General features: G+C 43.0%; 2 protein-coding genes across 4 annotated transcripts in view; one reads left to right on the top strand and one right to left on the bottom strand.

Annotated features, from left to right (window-relative positions):
- Sema2a (Semaphorin 2a) overlaps nucleotides 1-22,963 on the top strand; it is a 320,164-nt gene that overhangs the window by 190,974 nt on the left and 106,227 nt on the right. The window lies entirely within an intron of this gene.
- The window catches only part of LOC143893828 (uncharacterized), a 203,448-nt gene continuing 200,433 nt past the window's right edge, over nucleotides 19,949-22,963 (bottom strand). Inside the window, exon 3 of one of the 2 annotated variants that reach the window (XM_077399567.1) lies at nucleotides 19,949-22,457. In XM_077399567.1, the coding sequence (XP_077255693.1) occupies nucleotides 22,406-22,457 (52 nt within the window). In that variant the 3' untranslated portion in view covers nucleotides 19,949-22,405. The remainder of the gene's footprint in view (nucleotides 22,458-22,963) is intronic. The other variant, XM_077399566.1, reaches the window with a different exon arrangement.

Genomic DNA, 22,963 nt, shown 5'->3' with positions numbered 1-22,963 from the left:
AATGAAGGTAAATAAACGGACGTTGAAGCGTGCTGTGAAATTGATAGCAAAATAGAGTGGAATAACATGAATCGATTACGAAGCTGTTTGCAGTATGAAGCTGTTATACTCTATGACAATTGTAAATTTAAATGGGAGGCAAAGTTATCACATCCCCACTGCGTTTCAATAATCTCAAGTGGGCTTCAATAAGATCTCTGTTGCGCTTCGATGGCAGACAGGCTAATTGTCCTGTATCAATAAACGAGGCGCAGAGATATCGTTGATAGGGGGACCCACTGTTATCGGAATACTTCACCGTGCAAACAGAGGGTTAGTCACCTAATCGTCCGACCCCTCTTCTACCCTCGGAACGCACGCACGTACCAAATCCCTCGATATAAGTCGCGTAGTACTCCATGAACCCTCGGAACCTTTCCACGTATTCGAAGTTATCTCAACTCTACCCTCTCTCGAGTAGTCGGGGACGATATCTGTTCGTCACAGGAATTTCAGACCACACGGTCTCAACCGTTCGCAGATCGTAGCGCGAGAAAAAGAGAGAGAGAGAGAGAGAGAGAGAGAGAGAGAGAGAGAGAGAGAGACGAGGAAAAAGAGAGACAGAAACAGGAAATTGAATCTCGCTTTATCTCGAACGGCGATATTGAAAAGAAAAAAAAGATGACGAGACCCCACGCCGAGAGCAGCCGCGCTCTCCCTTCGTGTTCTCCACCGACCGAATAAATTGTTACCACCGATATCAACACATCCGCGATACAAGAACTACCTTGGCCACGCCGCCACTTGCCTCTTGTCGCTGTTCTCTGATCGACACGATCAGACTACTTTTCTTCCCTTCAAGTTACTTTTCTCTAATCTGCGAGATGTATCCTGCAATTCTGCGAACGCAGAAAGTGATTTTATTTTGTTTATTTTAAAACTTTGCAATATTTTTCCATATATATTAACCAATCAAATTTATTTAACGGTTTATTAATCACTTTTTAACTTTTCCAAGGATGTATTTACGTTAATAAAATAAGTTTTTAGGTGTTTTTTTTTAGAAAGACGCACAGTCAGGAAGTAAAACACATGTGTAAAGATCGTTTCGATTCGTCTAGCCGCCGTCTTTCCCTTTCGCGTATAAATTCACGTTCACATTCAACTCGGCTCTCGTTCTTGAGCAGCGAGGATTTAATTACACTAACGACCGGCAATAAAAAGCAGCCGACGCGCCGTGGTCGCGAAATTCGCACGCAATTACCACGATCTCGAGGGTCAGGTCAGATACACTTGCAGAGTACTTCGGACTTTTGTGGGCGATAGTTCGTCCGTACGTCCGTCGGCGACGTACGCACAAACCACCGTGAATAATCGCGTGCGAACTTATCTCGTATGCGTGCATTTCGTGCACCGTTTGCGTACGCGGTCCTGCAGACCGAACATCCGGTCGAAAGGACATCAAAGCTGCGATTGTTATTCAAGAATACGAACGAAGGCAGTAAAGAAAGGTATAATTGAACGACGGCACGTAAATTAGAGGCTTTTTTAGCTATACAAGTTTACGTTTGTCGTGATACACACGCACAGGGCACATATTCGATAAGATATATTGGTCTTTTTATTATTACGTCTTTTCACGAGGTATTTTAAAATACAAATGGTCGAAACTTTTCCTTTTCTGCCTTTGCGGAACTTAATAATATCATTTATATTATTTAGTGAATATTGACGTTGCGCAACTTTGGATTACTTAACAGCCCGAGCTCGCTAATTTATTCAACGCGAAATTAATCGCAGTGACTTTGATCGAAGTCGTTGAAAAGTCGGCGCCGCTAGCCGTAAAGTATATCCTGCGAAAAGTGCGAGGGGGAAGGATATCGCGCCCTTCTCTTGGAGCTAGCCGTATAATTGGAGCCCGATATATCTTAATTACTTTAAAGTTTATTATTACTTTGAGACGACCAGACGCAGACGGCATAAAAGGGCACGGTCTGGCCTTCAAGGCACGAAATGTCCGACCAGTGGAGCTAATTACTTTACAGCCGCGTCCGGCTGTAGGTAGGTATACGTATTACGACCTCCAACCCGTGCCAAATGTTTGCGTTGGCCGCGCGTTCTGTCTTTGTCAACAGTGGCCGTGCATTACGCGAGATTGTAATTTCCAGACTGATGATGCCTGGGAAATTACAGAAACCGACATTCCGCCCCAAAAAGTTTCGTGACAACTCGTTCAGCGACGAATGATAATGATTAGGATTCCCTAACGGTAGCGCGCGAAAACTTTTTCAGCTCTTCGTGACCAACGTGTTGATCAAAGGCGAGGAAGTTTTTGGGAATGTGCGTTTGCGAGGGCGAGGGTGATGAAGCTCGTAGCAACAAAGGGGAATTGGAAACTGGCTTTGCTTGGAAACCGCGCGCTATCGCTGAAGCGAAGAAAAAAGTATTATAACCGTTGCCATGGGGGTGATAGTCGACGGGGCCAGTTAATGCTTCGTAATGGCCGGACGAAAAGACCGGGGATCGCCCCTCCTTCTAACGACCTGCACCGGCGTGCGTAACACGACCGCATGGCACCATCAAATCCGATACCGATGTGTACAATACCGAAACCACATTGTCGCGCGGCTTGGATACATCCTCTCCGAAAGCTCGCTGTAAAAATCATGTTTGATTGTTCTAGGGTTCGTATAAATATGGATGAAAATTTTTTCCACAAATAAAGTGTATTTAGGCACAACATTTTGCTCTTTATCGCAATGATCCTCTCGTAAAATTATCTTAGATTATACGGGAAATATTGCACAAATAATTGTAAATTGCTTGGTTATATAATACGGGCATTCTTGTACGATTTAAATAAAACAGGTAGGTAATCTCGCAATGTTGTTACCAAATTAATGTCTGTTTGGTACGTAATTGTCGTGAAAGAAAGAAACGTATAATTATTAATAGTAGGACGGTGGAAACGATACGATCGCAATTATTGACATGGCAAATATAGAATCGAGAATATTTTGCGCGCTTAATTAAAACACAACACAGCCGAATTGGGGGTGATCCATTTGGATGCAAATTAATTGTTTCGCAATATACGGACAAATTGTTATTAATAAATTATTCTAATTAAAATTCTGATCATTTGCGAATAGTTGAAATATAGCAGAGACGTCTATAGGCTAGGTGATAATTAAAGTATATAAATCCGCACGTACGGGCGAGTTTAAAATTGGCGAAAATTAGCAAGTATAATGAAAATAAATTGCACGATACGAAAATTGCAACGTGTCCGCGCGGTTTATACGATATAATATCATCTCAGACATTATAACCGACAGCCAACTTCTCTTCCGCTATAGCGTGCTCATATGTTTTTCTCATTTCCACTTTTCACTTCTAATTTTCCGGAAGTGGCACAAAGATTTTAATTTGTTCACGAAACATGTAAAAAGAAACCAGGTTTATTGCAAGTTCGTTGGGTAACGTATACGTGTTGGCACGCGTGAAAACACCAAGCTTCTTCTTATCTTTCCGACCTGTACTTGCAACACTGCATTTCTTAATTGTTCTCTAACAAGAGAAGTTGGCACTTGGCACGGTTTGTTGGCCTGTCTCACCTCTTTCCAACACTCTCTCGACCCACTCCCAAGAAACACCACCGCTACCATACGCCCCGTTCTTCTTGTTCGTCTTGCTCAACCCCGAAGGAATCTAGCTCGACCATGTTACAAAGTGATTAGTCGAGTAATACTGCCAGGTTCGCTCTCGCTGCGGTATGTCCTTAATGTTGCGCTGGGTTTGCAGCTGCAGCTGCATTTCGCCTTCCCAATCCTCTTCTTCGGAACTTTGAAGCGCGATCGATCGCTCCGGGATATCTAGTGGAGACCACTTCGGGGTAATTATGGAAGGTACCGCGACACACTGCGACATGCCAATATAATTTTAGGAAAATATAGTATAGTTACGAACATTCGGTATTGTGTGATTTTGCGAGTCCAGATATTTAAAACTAGACTCCGGGATATAGATTCTTTTATTGTTGAAACTATGAATTCTCTTTCTATAAGATAAATTATTTATGCATGGCGTGTTTTTGTTTACTATATACGTATTATTCAGTCGCGATGGGGTATTAAGTTTATGCAGCTTTGTATTTAGTTACACGGCGTAACAAAACATTAAGAGAATCCAAATATAATACCGGCGACGCGGGTCGCACCCTCGATCTCTCGAAAGCCTATCAAAGACGTTCCTTGCGAAATGCTCTGGTGCTCTGCGCGGAAATTATACATGCGTGGACGAATCCTTTTTAGCCCCCATCCGTTTACCTTCTCCCGTGCGCGGACAGCGGAGCTTTCGCGGTTGCAACCAACATGATTCTCGTTTCATCGGTGGGAGTGCGCGGCCTGGCCTTCTCCTACGCGCACTTGATTATCCCACCGCTCCGGGACGAAGGATGCTCGTGGGAATGATTTCGACCCTGTGCAGCCGACGCTGTCGCTGCATGTCAACGATGGCGCTAAAGCGGTTATTTCGATCGGTCGCCCTTATAAATTCGCGGGTAGTTGTTCCGGCGAGCGTGAAACGAGCTCAAGTACTAAGACGATACATGCCATCCTGTCGTGTCGGAAACAGCGGCACGGGGACACGTGTTGATTACCACGAAGAGGAAATATAGATGGCAAAATTATGATAAGCCGCACGCTGACGGTAATAATTATTTATGACGTGCTTGTTGTTGGATAAGTTCGTAACATAGTAGAGTATTTTCAGAAAAGCGAACTCTCGCGTGAAACTCGAATTATCGAAATTTTGCGTTGCAAATGCGTCTCGCGGCATCTCGTTAAACGTCGCGTTCGCTCGCGCGGTAATCTCGACATGAAAATCATATGTGAATTACGCGGTTGGCGCATTTCTGTGGAATCGCGACACCAAAACTGCGTTATTAGCGAAATCACACGGCGGAGATCACAAAAAGGCTGCAACTGAATTTGACTGTCGTTGACCGTTAAAGGCTGCGTAGCAGCGAGTAGAGAAACATTGTTAAAGGCACGAGGGGGGGGGGGAATTGTAAACGCCATTGCTAATAAGTTTTTGCCGGCGCGGCGATGCCGGTGCGTCTACCTCGGCGTCTATCTCGCTCGCATTCTAGCGTTGCGCGCATTGCATTTCGTTTCCTTACGTGCTACGAGACGATTAAATGGCGAGCGGGTAATTAGCAGACTGCCGCCGGCGCGGCCGTTCCCCGCGATGGAAATAAATTTTGGCCGTAAGCAGCCGTGAAGTCGGCGTTTAATTGTAAACCGGAGGTACGCGCTACGAGACGCGTCGCCTCGCTGTTCCGGCTGTGCTCTTCGCGTGTGCTCGTCGTCCGAACTCTCGCACGACGCGCCACGCTCCGGGAACACGAATCCGTGCATCGTGCCGAGAAAACGCCGGCAGCCTCTGCGAGTTTAGCTGGCGCAAGCTTCGGTAAATCTTCGGAAAAGGCACGTACGCGCTTAAAGCCCGGGACGATAATTGGATACTGCCTTTCTCTCTCTTTCTCTCGCGTGCATTAACGCCTGCTCAGGCAGAACAATCGTTAGCTCGTTGTCGTTATTTGAAACTCACAAATTATTTTAATAATAGCATTTTATTGTATTATACGTTACAGAAAGATTGTTATAAAATCTTATGGGAAAGCGTCAAGTTTAATATTATAGATTACAGCGCGTTCTGGAAGAGCTGAATATACAGCCTCGAAATAAGGAATAGCAAAAATTACGAATGATAAATTGGAATAATCGGAAAATTTAATTCCCCTTGTGCTGGCAAATTACTTTATTCTCCGCGCTGTTTACCGGTAATCGTACAGCTATTTTGCTTCGAGACTTTTGGCGGAAAAAAAGAGTTTCCTCTCGTACCATTTCCCGTTCCCATCGTTCGTACTGTCGCCCCCGTTGATCCGCCGGGTAAATAGCAGTTTTAATTAAATTTCAAATTATTTCCCGAAACCCTCATCTCGTCGCCCTGAAGAGAGTAGTCCTTTCCCGGTTGGACGCGCTTCCGTCCATGATAAAGTTTTTTCCCATTCGCCTAAAATAAATTATGAATAGATCACATCAACGTATTCCAATACTACTATATGTATAATTTTATAGTACTATATACTTGAACGTTATTGAAATATTTATAAAATGTTACGAGTATACTTGTGACATATAAAATTAGAAACTTTAAGAAACCTTTTTTTTTAATCTTGCGATTGAATATGCTAAGTAGACTTATGTATTATGCATTACGGATTATCGTCGAATAATATAGAAAAAAGTAGAATTATGATAACCATTGAAAGCGCTAAAATTATTTTATTGATATCAAACTTTTGAATAGTCTTTCTGACCCCTGATGGGCGTGAACGTGAAACGAGCGAGTGCTCGTTAAACTTTCGCCTTATTGCCAGGGAATATCTAACTTTCTTTGAACGCCGATGATTATCGAACTAAACTACTGAAAGTGAATATCGAGTTATTTGATTATTTTAACGATTGCCTTCGATTTTTTCTTTTCCGATACTTCGAAACTACCTCTCGTCTTAATCGATCTCGCCGTGATGTAATTTCATCCATTCCCGATAAACTAGTAGCGGTTTATCTTAATTTCGCTATCGAAACTAATTCGCTGAATTTATTTTAAATATCTCGATGGGTTGTTTTCATAGTCTTCGCGAAAGACGCAATAAAACTGCGCGAATTACATGCCTGAAGTGCCATGAATATCGAAGTATAAATAAATTATGTAATAAATGGTGCCGTTGATGCTGGTAATTCGGTGCGATTCGCGGATCTGGTATTAGACGTTCTGACTGCACGTGCCGGCTGCAGATGGTTGAGAAGCGATCAAGAGAAAGCAAAGTTTTTATTAAAACGACGCTATAAACACTTTCAAAATAAATCCATGTACTTTAAAGCTATATATATTTTATTGCTACCAGAACTTTATAATTAAGCAAAACACTATAACAGAAGAAATGAAAACGATATATAATTTTATCTGAATATTATTAACAGAATATATAAATTATTAATTAAGTAATTTCTTACTTTTAATTTATTTAATTACCTCAGCCACTATATATATATATGTGAAGTTTATAATATAAACGTTCATTTACGTCAGTAGATGTTAGTAAGCTTATTTAATAAGGCTAAGAATTGCCAAGATATGTGCAAAGCATGTGAATATATTATTGAGGATGCAAGTTTCTTATGGAAAAAAAATGAAGCGGTTCTCGCCAAAATTACAATAATTACACCGGGTATCGCAAATTCAAACGTAAATCTATATCGCATGAATAAGTGAAAGCATGCCAATGAAACGTATGAATTTGGTATGTAGTTACAATAGTTACATCCGAACTTTAACGGCGACGTAGCGCAGCGAGCGAGCGAGTGGAACGACCCGCAGACTGCTCGGCATGACGAACGATCTCGCACTCTGTTTCGGGCTGCTCCTCCGACCGGTGAATTACACACGATCCCACGGCGAACATTTCGCCGGCACATAAACTCGCTATCTCGTCTTGGCGCTCTATGGTTACGTCGTCCGCGTAGACGCGCGCAGTTGTAACGGTGCCGCGTCGTACGAAGTGCGAAATCGTCGACGTGCACCGCGACGTTGGATTTACGAGTGCGCGCGCGCGCGAAGAGAGATCTCCGCAAAAAGTAACGGGATAAATGGTGCCGTTGATGCTGGTAATTCAGTGCGATTCGCGGATCTGGTAGACGCTCCAACGTCTGCACGTGCCGACTGCTCGACGCGGCAAGATGGATTAAAAGTGATCAAGAGAAATAGCAACGCTTTTATTAAAAGTATGACCCTTCAATGTTTTTAAAATAAATTCACGACAATAAGTGATACTTATAGCTATAATAAACGCTATTTATAAACGATGTAAAAGAGAAAAATGTATGATTATTTTTGGGGAGACAAATAGTAACATTTTAATCTTATATAGGCTATTTTCGTTAGTTTTATCGATATATTAACATTCTATAATTAACGCAATATCAAGATAAGATATTATATCAGGACAATTATAAATAGAAACGTATGGTTATATCGCTAGGTTACATCGTCTTGTTCGCATTCCCGAAACTTTTCACATTTTGAATATGATGAATAAGATGCAAAAAACGCGAATTAATTAGGCATGCGAGTGACGTGAATAAATTCCTCGACATTAACGTCTCGCTGACGATATTGTTTTTACGGACGAGCCGCGAAAACAGGCCCGATAGTCTGCATTAATTAAAAATAACAACGGGACTCCGGCCGAATGTGGGAAATGTATGTATAGAAATTTGCCGCTCCGCGACAGCAGCAATTAAAATGTTTTTTGGAGCCGCGTCGCCGCGAGCTTCAGCCGGATACTGGGCGCGTAACACGCGTCGAGCACTCCGGCCGTACGTGCGTATAACGTCGAGGGCCGGTGTTTTGTGCGTCGTCGACTCTTTAAAAACCGACATTAAAATTCCATTAAATAGACGTACTTAAACACTGGCACCGCTATCGCAAAGGGAATAGAGGAGAGATATTCGCGCGTGCGTCACATTGTGCACCTCTATATCCATCGCAAAAGTCTTTTTTTCTCTCTTTTTCTCTTTCATTATTCATCCCTTTTTTTCTGCCCGCAAAAAAAAATAAAAATTTTTGTCCGCTCTAACCCATTCATTGCGGCGTGTCCGTCTCCTGCAAAAGTGATACTTTTCGCCTTTTTTAGAAACCGTTTAATGTCACTAGACTTTGTTTCTTCATTTTAGTTTACGACGGAACGAAAAACGAGAAGATAATGAATGGGGAGAAACAGTATTCTAAAATCGGTACGCGGAATTGTTTCAAATAATCATTAGAAACGAAACAATTCAAAAAATCAGCGTTATTCGTTTTTCGATACTAAGTATTATTTATCATTCGTTTCATTTCTTATGTTAAGTCTAAACGTGGCGCGTGCTGCATCTGGTTCTAAAAGTCTAACGCCATATGCTGCCACCAGAAAAGCGTGTGCTGTTGGGGAAGGGAGGGAACAGAGCAGATATTTTCCAGAAATAACTGAGCGCGAAGGTAGCACCGGAGGGATTTTACTGACTCATCCGGTCCGCATTTTGGCGACGATCTTAGAAACCATGCAGCGAATCTCACGAGGCATCGATTGTTCATGCAAAAAGATAAAATTTAGACTTTTGTCGAATATTTTTACCGTTGAAAAGCGGTTATGCAGTTTCGGAAAAAAAATGGCATCTCGTTAAACCGCAAGCGAAGAATTGGGAATGTTTTTCACCACACCAGCGCGTCGCGTGTCGCGCATGTATATTTACCACCTAATATTGTAATGCACATCGTACACATCGGGTGCACAATCTTCTCCACGGACAAGATAAACTGCTGGTTTCCTAGCCTGCTCGGCTCTGAATTATGGATTTCTGGTACGAGTGCTGTACTTTGCTTTTACGGAACAGCCGGGTACGAAAGCCACTGACCGCGGTTGAGAAAATTCGATATTCGATGTAGGGGATGTAGGTTAGACGTTACCAGGACGAACGGCGAGCGAAAATATTGGGATACGTGCATATATGTATGCGAGAGACTTCGAATTGCCGGACAAACTTTACGCCTAATTTGCGATGGACGCAGTTCCGTAACTTTCCGGGATATAACATTAGTGTAGCTAGCGCTGATTTCGTCCCATTAAACTACTACGAGTCCGCGCTGCACTTCGTTTCCGTCGTGCGCGCGCGCCACAAAGTAATCTCGTCGAAATGTGCGGCCGGATGTCGTATTGAAACGTTGACGCGATATTTGCACGTATATTTCGTCCCGAAACGGAGAAACGGGTACCATCCGGCGTTTATTATATTTCCGTCGTCCACGCGCAATATGGGTCAATCGAAAGCTGTCAGTGGTCGTGATAGATTTTGCTCTATAGGTTCCTTATCGGGCTTTCTTATCGCTCCTAGGAGACAGCACGACGAACGGAGTGACGCGAATGGGTCGCGATGTGATTAGCTGAACTCCGCTGGGGCGATCCGAGAAACTTATTCGGCCGCCTCCCGTGGGACGATACTTACGAGTCGGGTTGTATTTCGAGCTTCTTCGGTCGGGGTCCTATATTCGTAGATTGCTAGATTTGTCGATCGCTCGCAAACTTTCGATCCGCTTCGAAACAACGTTCTCTCGAATTTAGTGTGCGCGACCGCGCCCGCTGAAGAATGGGATTTTTATATGGGAAGTTCCGGCGCGGGTGGAAACACGTTCGCTTTTTCCCCGTTATTTATCGTCCGATGCGGAAATCGGTCTCATCCTAACGCTTCGCTCGCTCCTTACGCGTCATTTGCGGTTGCTCGTAAATTTCATTAATCGCACTCGTCGGGGCGATATCGCGGGTACAATCGGCACGGGCGAGTGAAGAAACTGCATCGGAAGTTACATCAATGCGCGAGATTATCCGCGCGATATTATACACCGCTTCACGGGAATTGTAGAATGGCAGAGTGTATCAAATAAATCGCTGCGCGAATGGATCCAATTGTATTCGGAAGGGAAATAGGAAGGAATTACTAGTCATTTCAACTGATTTGATCAAATCTACCTCTAGCGGTTATGAAAATCCGATTATGAAACATTCACCAATAATTGGGTAGAAGCTCATACGCACGCGAATGGTATAATGCGTTATTTCGTTCGAACGTTGGAATTTCACGTGAAGATCTACACGTTAAAATAACGTGAAATTCTTAAACTCTAATTATTAATTATGACAGAACAATAACGGATTATCTCATTTTTATTCATTTCGTTATTTTGCGCCGTCCAATTGTGTTGCCCATGAGCGTGAAATAATAATCGATACTATTAATGATAAAAAAGTGTACAATAATAGCCGCTAAATATACTATTGTTCCGCGTTTCTTACAATCGCACCATTGTTCTGTGATGGCGGTGTGCGTTTCGCGCACAACCCACGCCTTTTCCTAATAACTCGATCCGCGCGTGATTCACGGCTTTAAATTGGCGATCATCTCGCAACCGGTATCTGCGGGCCTTTTGCACGTAAGGCCGCCATATATCGAGACACGGCGGCTGGCATACATATTCATGAGGCTAGATAGAGTCGAAACGGGCGGAGAGGATCGGCCTAATGAAGTTGTTGTCTTCTTGGAAAACAGGGCGAGCCGCGGTGGCTTTGGGCCCCCTTTCTCCTTCGTATATCATCTCTCTTCCCGCTTCTCTTCGTCGCGTTCGTTCGCCCCCCGTGCTCCTTCTTAGATCTCTCGACCAAGCCGGCTCCTCGCTCACCTTCGTCCGCAACCTCGTCAACTTTGTTAACCGCGCTGCGGTTTCTCGCGCAACCCGTTGTCGTCGACTATCCGCGCCTCGGACCGCTCCAAATTGTTTGATGTCTTATTTGCTTAGTCCCTCGGCGAGCCATCGTTGTCGCGATGAGATGCGTCACATGGGTTTATTTGCGTTCGCCGGCGATTCAAAGAGACCGACGATCGTAATATATCGTCAAACCACCCGTCGTTAAGCGGATGTTGCCCGCTACCTGCTTCACGCGCGTCCAGGATTCGTGCGGTCCGAGTAAGATTTCAGGGATTGTACGGATTAAATTTTCGTTCTCGTTTGATTAATGTACAGACATGACAGATAAAGATACAGAATTTTTTTCAGAACTGATAAAATATATCGTCAGCATTATGAAATGAGAATTAAATTGAGGACCTCGCGTACCGTCAAGTTCATTATATGTTTCCTGCAAGAAATCCTTTTATTTGCCCGTGATTCTTGGCAATATGTGCTGTTCAGATATTAACCTGAGTTTTCGTCGAGACTTTTCCGCGGGAAGTTCCATGAAGCAGTCCACTTTTATCGAACAGGAGTTGGAAAAGTCCGTGGGAACCAACGAGTCGCGAGGAGGAGAAACGTCGCGTATCGTAAGGACGATCGTTGTTCGCGCACGTATTGACGTTTGTCACGGATGCACGATCAATTTCCAATATACGAAAAGATGGACGCCGCGCATCCCTCCCCCCTCCAAATCCTTCACGCTTGTAAAATACGAGCGTTACGTCACTGCGCTATCTAATGCCGTACAATGAGGCCCTTCTTATGCGGTGAGCTGCGACTGGCCCACTTTAGCTTGTATAATAGCGCGACTATCAAGCGGTACGCAGACGCCGATATTCGACCATTATTGGACAGTAAACCGAGACCGTTTAACACGATATTTATGGAGGAGTCTCACGCGTCGCCGGGACCGTAGCTGAAGCGAACCGATATAGTACTTGCGCGGATACGTATATGCGGCGATGTCTCACGGGCCATCTAGCAATATCGAATGTCGATTCGCGATGCTATACACTTTCTGCCGAGCAGCTACGTGTGCGGGTTTAGTAAGTCTCCGGTATTCAGAATAAAACAACGCGCCGCGCCGCTCGAATTTCGTCGCGGGTGCTAACGAGAATTTTCAGGCCCGCATTCTCCGAGTGGCTATTCCGTAATTTTATTAGTGAAACAGCGACGAAACTTTCTTCTAATTGATTTTCCTCGGTGCTGATTTAACTTGCAGTTTCAGCCGAGTTTGCAGCTTTCTTGTAAAACCTAATTTGTTCGTAAATCATTAAATTATGCGCATCGATAATAAACGGCCATGAGTCATTATGTTTAACGCTTAATGAAGGTGGCCTGACGAATTATTTATATCTTCAACATTCTGAAAATTAAGACGTTCCGATTTCACAGCTCCGCGCGGAAACATTACTCTTTTTAAGCGGCACTTAATCACGCTCGAAAAGTAATAATAAAAGATCTCCGACATCGATGATATTTTTTGCCGGTATCAGCACGCATTGATAATATTTCTTAGGGTGGGCGGATCTTCCTGTGGCTATTAATCATTTCTTATATCTCGCGCGAATTGTCGACGGCAGCACAAAGTTGGCCAAAACCTTCTGGCGTTGAACGCGCGCGCGTTAAAAAGCAACGCCCGTCGTTGCTGTATCTTGCGAAACTTCTTTCCTTCAGGTGATGTCGGAGAGGCTTGAGTTCCCTTCGTTAGTGTAGCACCGGTGTTTTCTTTGTGCTCAAGGAAGTTCATTAGCGGCAACGTGGCTAACTTTGGTCCCTTGCGGTCAGAGTGTCGCCATTCTCCTAATGCCGGCAACCACTTTAGTCGCAAGCAGTCTGGGCATGTAGGCGTCGTATGTCTCGTCAAGAAAGGAAATGAATTTAGAAGAATGTGATATCACCAACTACGTAGCAGATGCCAGGGTGGTTCGAAATTTAGTTGCTTTAGTTATAATTGTCCTTGGAATATTCAAGTAATCGTAGTGCACACGTATGATTCCTACGTGCATGTGCAGTCTGCGTCGGTGGATCTGCAGCGACCTACTTTTAGGATGTCCGGTTAAGTTGACTTTATAGAAAGTGGGAGGAAGAGTGGGTGTTTGGGAGACGTGGGAGGACCTCCACGTTTTGATTACACGGTGTTGTTTACGTAAGGGCGACGCGCCGAGAGTAAAGCGTTAAATATAGAGCTTTCACGGCTAAACAAACGATTAACTCGTGGCTTAACCAGAGCTTATACTCGGGCGCTAACTAGGGTTTATGTTTATGCGCGCGGGCCCGCTAACTAGTTCTCCACCAGTCTTGAAACGGTGACATAGATTGTAGGCAGCAGCTCATAAAGCGACATATGGATCGTACATTGCAAGGATGCTGGAAATTCTCAGATAGAATCAGGAGCAAAACGTCACGTGTTAAGCCAGACAAACGAGAGGTAGCTCAAGAGCATTGACTCCATTATAAAACCGTATTTTCGAAGCGTTGAACTCGCTCGATTCAAGAGCCGATGAGGACTGGTCTCAATTATATGTATTCGTCAGAAGCTCACGCAGACAGAGACTTAAGCTTTATTTAGAGCTATACACTTGAAACCCTTAAAAATTTTGTCGGTTTAGTGTGAGTTTAACGCGGTGATTTTCATATTTACAGTTTTGAAATTTTTAATTTTCGAAATTTTGCGATGAATTCTCAGGAATGTAATTGTTTTCTCATCTCAGTTTATTAAGTAACTTTTAATCCTTCGTGCAGCTATCGCTACGGTATGAGCATAATAAATTCCATTCGCCCACCAACATTCTAAATTAATATCCTATCGTGGAAAACTCGATGGTGGATTAGTGGCTTCCTCTCCGCCACGGATGCAAAACTCGGTCGCAAGTTTCGTCCGCTTCATTTATTTATGATCAGTATAATCCGGCATTGTACGCGCCTTAATATTCCGCCCTCGTTTCCTCGGCCGCGCTTTCAGCGCAAGCCGTCGTGAATGCGGAAGCACCGATAGTTCGCACAAGACGACGTACGTATAGTTAGAGACCGGTCAGACAACACTTCGGACACCTCTCGCAATTATTCGATCCGTACGTAGTCGTAAATTCTTGCGAATTCATAGCCGTCGGTGCATTGTGCGTTTCATGACGGAATGCAAAATGGATTCGCCGAGTTTAATGAAGTGAATTAGCCGTACCCCATTATAACAACGGAAATATCCTGTTTATGTGCAAGGTATTTGTTAATTGGGGGTGCAAGCGGAAAATAGACGATTCGTTTCCCTTCCTCTCTCTCTCTCTCTCTCTCTCTCTCTCTCTCTCTCTCTCTCTCTCTCTCTCTCTCTCTCTCTCTCTCTCTCTCTTCACAAGAACAGCTTTTTCTCTCGACAACCGCTACGTTTATTTAATTATTTGTTGTCAAAGTTTGCTGAGTTATATCAGCCGGTTTTCCATTGTTTACGATACAAGTAACAAGGCGTATACGTGTTCCTTACTTTGAAAGTAATTATGTCTGGTTGTACGCACATCAAACTTTGAGTGCAATTATGAACGAAAATGAAAAGTTGTTTTCGACATTATTATATGGTATAATTGAGGAAAAATATGAAATGACCATATTTAACGATGTATTAGGATAATAATAATAACTCTTATTGCCTTGCTGTTTATGTTTAGATATCGGCATAATTAGGTGTATTATAACATCGTTAATTGTTTTTGCTTGGAAACTCCAACCAGCAGGCAAAATAATAATATATGATACACTCTTTGTTGTGTGCTAGACGCATATAAACTATTCAAGTAATTTATAGTAAGATGAAAGTTCTGTTTTCGTAAGCAAACGATTCTTATGCGAGACTGAACTGAACGACACGCTAGTTAAACATATAATTATGATGCGAAGATCTCAATTAGAAAAGGACTTAAAACGCTTTAAACGTGAGATATATCTAGATAACGTCGTAATTGATCTTGTGTCGGGACACAGCGTTCGGTTGACCGAAGAAAAAGAAATTAAAAGGATTCGTACTGTCAAAGGCAGATGCAGACTTGTCTCTTTTTACGGAACCAACTAATGCCCGCCGACGAATAGGCGAACGGAAAAAATCTCCCGATACGACTGCTATTCAATCGTTTGACCTAATACGTCTCCCCTGATCTCATTCGCTCCACTTCCTGCCCGATTTCCTTTTTGTCCTAGAAGAGAATCGTAAAGGATTATTAACCGTCTTCCCCACTCTTCCGCGCGTACAATGGAATATGATTTAATGTCACTTGTACTCAATGGGGCGAGATTGAACGTTTTACGTATACTCGGTAGGATCTCAATTACCAGAAAGGCAGAGAGAGAGAGAGAGAGAGAGAGAGAGAGAGAGAGAGAGAGAGAGAGAGAGAGGAAACGAATGAACGCAGGGAAGACACAAGAGCTGCTTCGGAGGCCTGGGAAAACGGAAATCAATATGACATTCTATTTTCTTTTATTAGGGCCCCGAATATTCCGTTGTTATACGATTTATATAGGCTTTTGAAAATTTACTATTAATAACATACAGATCGTCATTAATAACATACATATCTAATATACTTATCTCTGGTATCGCCAATTTTAAATTTATGTCACAATAAAATCACGAAGGCGTAATCGGCGAATCAAGAACATCGGCGAGTGGGTTGACAATTGTTCGAATCTATTTTCTACTATTAATAATTATTAGTCATTATTATATCATTATTATAGAGGTGAGAATTTAACAAACGCGTTTAAACTCTTCAATTAAAAAGATCCCATTGAAAGTGACGGCGCGTACATCTAACGTATAAAAATAAATGCCATTAAATGAGCAGTTTTGATAATATGGTGTCTCTTTTGTGTTGCAGGTAAGCTCATACCCCTCAAAGTGAATCGTGCCATGCACTCTCGCATTCACGGTGAGTAAACAGCGCATACCCGACGCACGCATAATTAGTAGCCGACACCCCCTGCAGGCTCGCCAAATTTCTGGCGAAGGGTGCGTGAGGGTTTTTCTGTAACGAGGATACCCTTTCATCCCACGCCCCATCGATCTCACGTAGGCTACGACGTACATATGTACATACATCTATGTGCCTTGTGTACATAGCTTATTCACCGTGGTTCCTTTAGTTCCCGCGTGGTTGCTCTCTCGCATTTCCACGACGAACAAAAAGAAAAAGAGAAAAAGGGAAAAGAGCGATTACGGCCCAACGTGCACATCCCGTGTCTATCGCGTTTCAGAGCTCTTTTTCTTTTTTTAATCATCAACACTTGCAAATTTTTCCTTCGACCGCCAGCGTGCGCAACACTCGTGTGTTGCGTTTCGTGAATCGCGCGTAAATATTAATTTCATTTAAATAGTCAATGAGTTTTTATGTCGTAGGGACGATAGAATATTAAAAATTTCTTAGAATTTAACTGTGAAAAGGAATTTTTGAAAACTTGTGAAATTTAAATCTCGGATTCCAACGAGGCGCGGGATGTGCCGTTCAAAGAGTCTGACATATTTGCAATATCTCTATGATTCTATTTAAAAATCAATAAACTGTCTGTCAGACAAGCCACTCGACATGCGAACTGTAATATAACAAAAGTATAATAGGAGTATCTCTGGAGCCATATAATTTGATATGAATTTCTTTTGAAGTCGCTTTGTGCGATAGAAAAATTAGAAACGAATTGGTAATAGCGGTAGTCGTAATAGGAATCTTATCACGATGCAAAGTACAAATTTGGCGATATCTTTGGATGAGTCATACAATTTTAATGAAGAGGCGACGACTGCTAGTACGTCAGTGACGAAGGGTCGCAATTTACTCGAAGGTAATTCGGATCTCTTAGGAGATTTGTGGAGTGGATGCGCGGACGGATGCACGTCGCGACGGACGGGAAATTTCCATTTTTCACGGCGCCATCTCTTAAAAGAGTATTAAGAGGGTCCTTTATTATACTTGGCGCGATAACTGCTGTATATAAGGGAGAAACCGGAGAAGCAGAGGCGAGACGAGAGTGCGACGGGAACGGCCTGTAAATGAATCGGCCTGAGGGAAAGGCGGGTCATCCGGCAGTTCGCGAAAGACTCTCCGCTAAACATGCCGCAAATAGAAGCTGGGTAGTTTGTGTTATTAAGATATACCCGCTGTTTAATTAATCGCCCAGCGTCTCGCATATCTGAAGATTTTGCACGAATCTCCGCGAGGGGCTTTAATTCGAGATGGCAGCTTTTTGATTACATTTTTTCTGAGCGCATAAATAGCTGAACCAGTATTAATCAGGCGATATTGCAGTTTTAATTATAATTAATTAAAATGCTAGTATTAATTTAAATACGGGGAGGAGGAGGGTCAAATCTATGACTATACTTGTTTGTTACAATTAAATGCCTATATATAGAATGACTTCGTTGGTTGGAACTTGTAAGGTACGACAATTCACGCAGGCTAATATCGGGCCGGCTACATCGTTTGGAACAGCCGCGACGGTCGACGGAGTCGAAATAATTAGTAAGGGCACTTGAAATACCTTCAAAGTTTCTCTGATTTAAGAATTTCGGCGCAATATAGTTGCCTCCCTCGGATTGGCCGGAATGAATCGTGGCTGTCACAAATCAGCGCGGGCGGCAATATAAGTCCGCGCGAGCCGATAGTTCGGTGCGAGAACGCTCGATTACGCGCGTGCTATAAATATTGCGTGCAATCGGGACGTGAAAGGGGGCGCGAAAGTGAGAAAGGCGGATCTCGGCAGCGAAATTCTCTCGTCCCGTTCCCGCCGGTTTCCCATCGGCTTGCCCGGGCTCTCGGAGGCAGCCAATTCGCCGACGGTGCTTAATTTATCGAAGGCAGCGCTTATTTATCGGCGCCCCTTCTCGCCGGCGACCGGCTACTAAAGGTCGACACGGAGAGAGAGAACCGTTCCCTTCGATGCGCGAACAAAATACGATAATGTTCCACCGGGCGGCGCCGCGCCGGCAGATGTATTAAACGCTGATTACAATCGGGAGAGACAAATACGCCGTCTTGGAACGCTCTCGCGTTTATAGTATAGTAAAGGAAAAGCGGATAACACGAGCTTGCGCGATCTTTAATTGCGTCACGCTTGATTACACCGTTCTCAGCATTTCTACAAATAATATCGATGTCTTGAAATTTAATTATTGTCCTTTCCCTGGTTTAAAACTAAAAAAAGAAGATATAGATTATGTAACGCGTAAACACGTGCAGAAAATCCAGATTGCATTTCCACATTATGTGTTAAATATGCCAGTAGATGCTTAAACGACGGCTCGAACAATTCCGATGAATAATTGCGAACTTTCTAAAAGTTTTTCGATCAATCAGCATCGTAATTACTGCCTGCGTATCCTCCGCTTTTCGCATATATAACGATGATAATTGTACGAGCTGCCACGGCATGTCGGAAAACTCCAATTAATTTTTAATTACGAGCTCCGTACCAACTCGTCGTTATAGAGTCTTTTAAGAATTTACCGCAGACAAAACTGCGCGGGCTCCAAATTATTGAGAAGAACTCTTCTTGTATGTGCAGCCATTTATTCTCCGCATTAAATCCACTTAACTAACATTCGACTCGAATACCTTCGAGTGTGCTCCAAAATGTGTTCCAAGTCTCTTCGTCTGACACGTGTTTCAATCCACCTATAGCGCGGTGTTTCTTTTTTAACCGACACAAGCGAACGTTACCCGGTCTGATGATATTTCCGGTCTCAAGTTGAACAACGCGATTCTCAGCGACACGATTTATAGTTGCGACGTGAAACTCGACTTGAAATCACGATTCGAACTCTTCGTCATTCCGAACGACACGTTATTCAATCGACGTTTACATGGAAGAGACTCCGACTATGGTGCGGATCAGTCGGGAAGATTAATGCGCGACAGATAGAGTCATCCATCCTCACGACGAGCGTGTCGTGAGCGCGACCTAATGGCTCGAAATCACGACCGATGGATTCGCTGATTTTTTTCCTGAAAGAGCGCGGAGATTTTTCGTACAACTGTTAGACAAATAAATGAACAACGCTGTCTTAAGATATATTTTAATAAATCTGTAACGCGTAACCCAGTGAGACGTTAATTGTTAATTAATTACTGTCATTACTCAGCTTTTCGTACGCATTCCAGCAAAGGGAGGCAAACCACACGCATGGTTTTTCTGATCGGGAAACGTACCAATTATCGTTTCGTACGTACATACGTGTGTGCGCGCGAAAGTCAGCCCCAGCTGTGACGGCATACCATCTTCTCTTTCATTTTCTGAAAGCTTGGGGTAGGAAAAAAGTATTCAAGTAACTCGGGTGTGCCGCTAATGTGCGGGTTAATGGCTAACGCCTTCTTCGACGATAAAACTTGTTTTTGTAGTAATTGACTTCTCTTTCGTAACAATTATAATAATAACTTTTTTGCGTACGAACGCGATTGGTAAATTATGGGGGTCGATACTATCTCATTTGCACAAATATATACGTATACAATGTGCGCAGATATACGTACTCCATAGCTTTATTTTATAGTCTTTACGGACACGTAAATATGATACAATCTTCCTGCCGTTTGACGCAATCGTTGTTCCCGATTATTATTTCTTAATGTTTGAGATCTCACATACACGCCATTAAATCGCGTGTCTACATTTATGTTTTACCCTCGACGTCTTCTTATCGGAAATTCTTAATTCGCGTTTCTATGGGGATGAATGGCGAAGATGGTCCTACTAAACGAGGGGATCCCATTGAACACTTGTAGTACGGATATAAACGATACAAAAGGATACAGAGGGGTCGAGTCGAAGAGCAACGGCCCCAACGTCGTTTCGATGTAACGTGAAGTGATACGGACAAAGGTATGCGATTAATCATTGAAGCAAATTATAGATCTCCTTATTAAGTTCGATGGGACGAAATATCAAACGACGAAATATCTCAACACCACTTAAGATTAAAATACACGAATGCTTTTTGACGTTCCTTTTCGTTCCTTATGCGATATCAAAGTTAGCGTATTTCGTTCCGTGCATCTCGGGGAAAGGAAGCGCAGTCGTAGCATCGTAGTGTTCCCCGAAGAGGAAGCGACACTCGAGGAAAGAGATGAAGCTTGTGCGGAAGAAACGATGGTGGCGGGTAGGGCGAGGGATGTAAGAATGAAATACGGTCGAGCCCGACCCCGGCCTTTGCTTTTAAATTATTGTATAATTGTATATTGCGAGGAACAAAGTCTGACGGAGACCTCCGCGACGTAATAACGGATGAGCGTTTATATAAAAAGCTGCCTATCTTGTCTTCTCTCTCTCTCTCTCTCTCTCTCTCTCTCTCTCTCTCTCTTTCTCTCGCTCGCTCTCGCGCTACTCCATCCCCACGTCTCTACGGATTTCTCATTTTCTCCTTTTCGCCCTTCCTCACTCCCTGTTCTCCCTCTCGCGAGCGCCCTCCTCCTCGAAGAAACTCGTTTTTGCCGTGAGCAGAAGTGGCGGATGAAAGAGTAAATAGGAAGGACGGAGAATCTCGAGTATGCAAGAAGGAGCGAGGAGGAGGCAAGGGATAAAATTTATGAATTCGCTGTCACTGCGATGGCTTTGGCCTATTCTCCTACATTTTTCCGACTGCGTACGGAAGGAACGGTGGAAAAGAGAGACGTCGGGATGAGAGCTGCTCTCTCGAAATCGACCGCGTTAGCTGATAAATGTTTATCCCGACGAGAGAGGCCGAACGAAAGAAATCTCCGGAGGCGTTACAGAAACTGCGACGTGTCTCTCTCTCTCTCTCTCTCTCTCTCTCTCTCTCTCTCTCTCTCTCTCTCTCTACTTTCGCGATTTCACTCTTCGCTATCTTTGACTGGTCTATGTTATCGATACGTTTCGACGGCTTGACTGAACGACGTCATGCATCGTCATGCTCGCGTGCAATCGCATTCGCGAATTTCCCTTCCAGCGGGGAAACGAGATATCATTGACGCGACTGCTGGCCGCTCGACAGCGAGTGTTAGATATCATAATGGGTGTAGGTTACTTCTGCCGTGTAAGTGATTATTCCCGTCTAGCGATCGGTGGTATTCTTCATGCAACTCCTATCTCTTTCCTTATTCTGTATCGTGAGTTCGAGGCCCATTTTTCCGATGCGCGGTTGCTTTCAGATATATTTATCTTAACTCGTTAACGATAGATTCTACGATAATAAGATTTGCAATTCTTCTCTTTCTCTTTAAATCGGTTAAAGCAGCTTTATCAGAAGCAACGTTTTCTCATTTATTCGTAAAACTTTATTACCCATAGCAACTGGAAGTTTAAATAACTTGTATATTCAAAATACATTTAACTTAATTTAAACATTAAAAGAAAAACACTAAATATTACATATCGAACTCTTTTTGCAAATTTATTTGCAACAATAACTTTTTCACGATACCAGCGCGCCAGTTTTATATTATTCGTCGTCCAAGTTAGAGATACAAATGGAACGTGGTAACGTGTTATTTTTATAAACAACGGATACATAGTCGGACACAATTTGATGTTTACTAATTTCCACGCATGCTCTGTTTTGTTTTAATTATGCATCGGTTAGAATGTGTATATATTGTATACATTTCTATGCTGTACATCTCTGAATGTAATTATAAAAGCGCAACGAACTTTGACCCGAAGCAGTTTGAAAGAAGATATTTTTCTTATATTTTAGCATGAAAATTCTCTCATGAAATAAAAATTTCCTATTTTTATTTCTTCTATAATGTTGAACTGTATGTAACGATAAAAAAAGTACATATATATTTTCTATAATTATATTATTTCTTTCCCGATAAATTCTGATTCAATTTAAAGACTATTCGTATATCAAGAATTGGGTGGAAATGCTTTGGCTTTGAATCAGATGACGCGGAGAATTTCTCTTCAGAGCAGCAAGATGAATTTGCGCGGTCGAACGCATCTCGGATTCGATGTTCTTTTCCTCCCTTTGCTTCTCAAAGGAAGGATGCTGAGCCTGGACTCGGTCTAGAGTATCAAAGGTAGTAGTCGAGCTGTGGATCTCTCAGGGCGTGCGCGGCAGCACATTTTTGGTTCGCTGCCAGAGGACGCTCGTTCTGAAAACAGACCGCGAGAAAGTTAATCGAAGAGTTTTAACCGATCCAAGAATAACATTCCTGGCTTTGCCCCGTAACGATGTTATAGGTATGCGGCATCTCTTTTTTTGTTGCGGCATAATGTGAAATCATTGTTTAATATAAGCTTTTGACGTCATTGTTAGGTCTTGTCGTTGTGATTTAAGCGCGGTCGATTATCGCTTTATTCAAAATTTAACACGAACACAGCTTTATCTCGCAAAATCACAGTTTTCAATGAATAGAAGAATATATATACGATTATTGAATCACCACTTATCGCTCTTCCAAAAATCGTAAAGCCGCGAGCATTAGTATGGGACTGCCGTTCGCGGTCCGCGGATTACGCGTCGCTTAATGCGTTCACAGTCAGCGGAGCGAATTATCGCTTAGAATTAAAAAAAAAAAAAAAAATTTGTTTGCAGCGAAATGCTGGTGCATGTCAATCGCGCCACGTTCTGGCTGTTTGATCGCGAAACTTTTTTTAT

The sequence above is a fragment of the Temnothorax americanus genome, unplaced genomic scaffold, assembly GCF_048541705.1.
Source record: "Temnothorax americanus isolate GAGA-0224 unplaced genomic scaffold, ASM4854170v1 Scaffold13, whole genome shotgun sequence".
In the NCBI taxonomy this organism is placed as follows: Eukaryota; Metazoa; Arthropoda; class Insecta; order Hymenoptera; family Formicidae; genus Temnothorax; species Temnothorax americanus.
The sequence above is the reverse complement of the archived record's forward strand: the minus strand, read 5'-3'. Positions and strand labels throughout refer to the sequence as shown.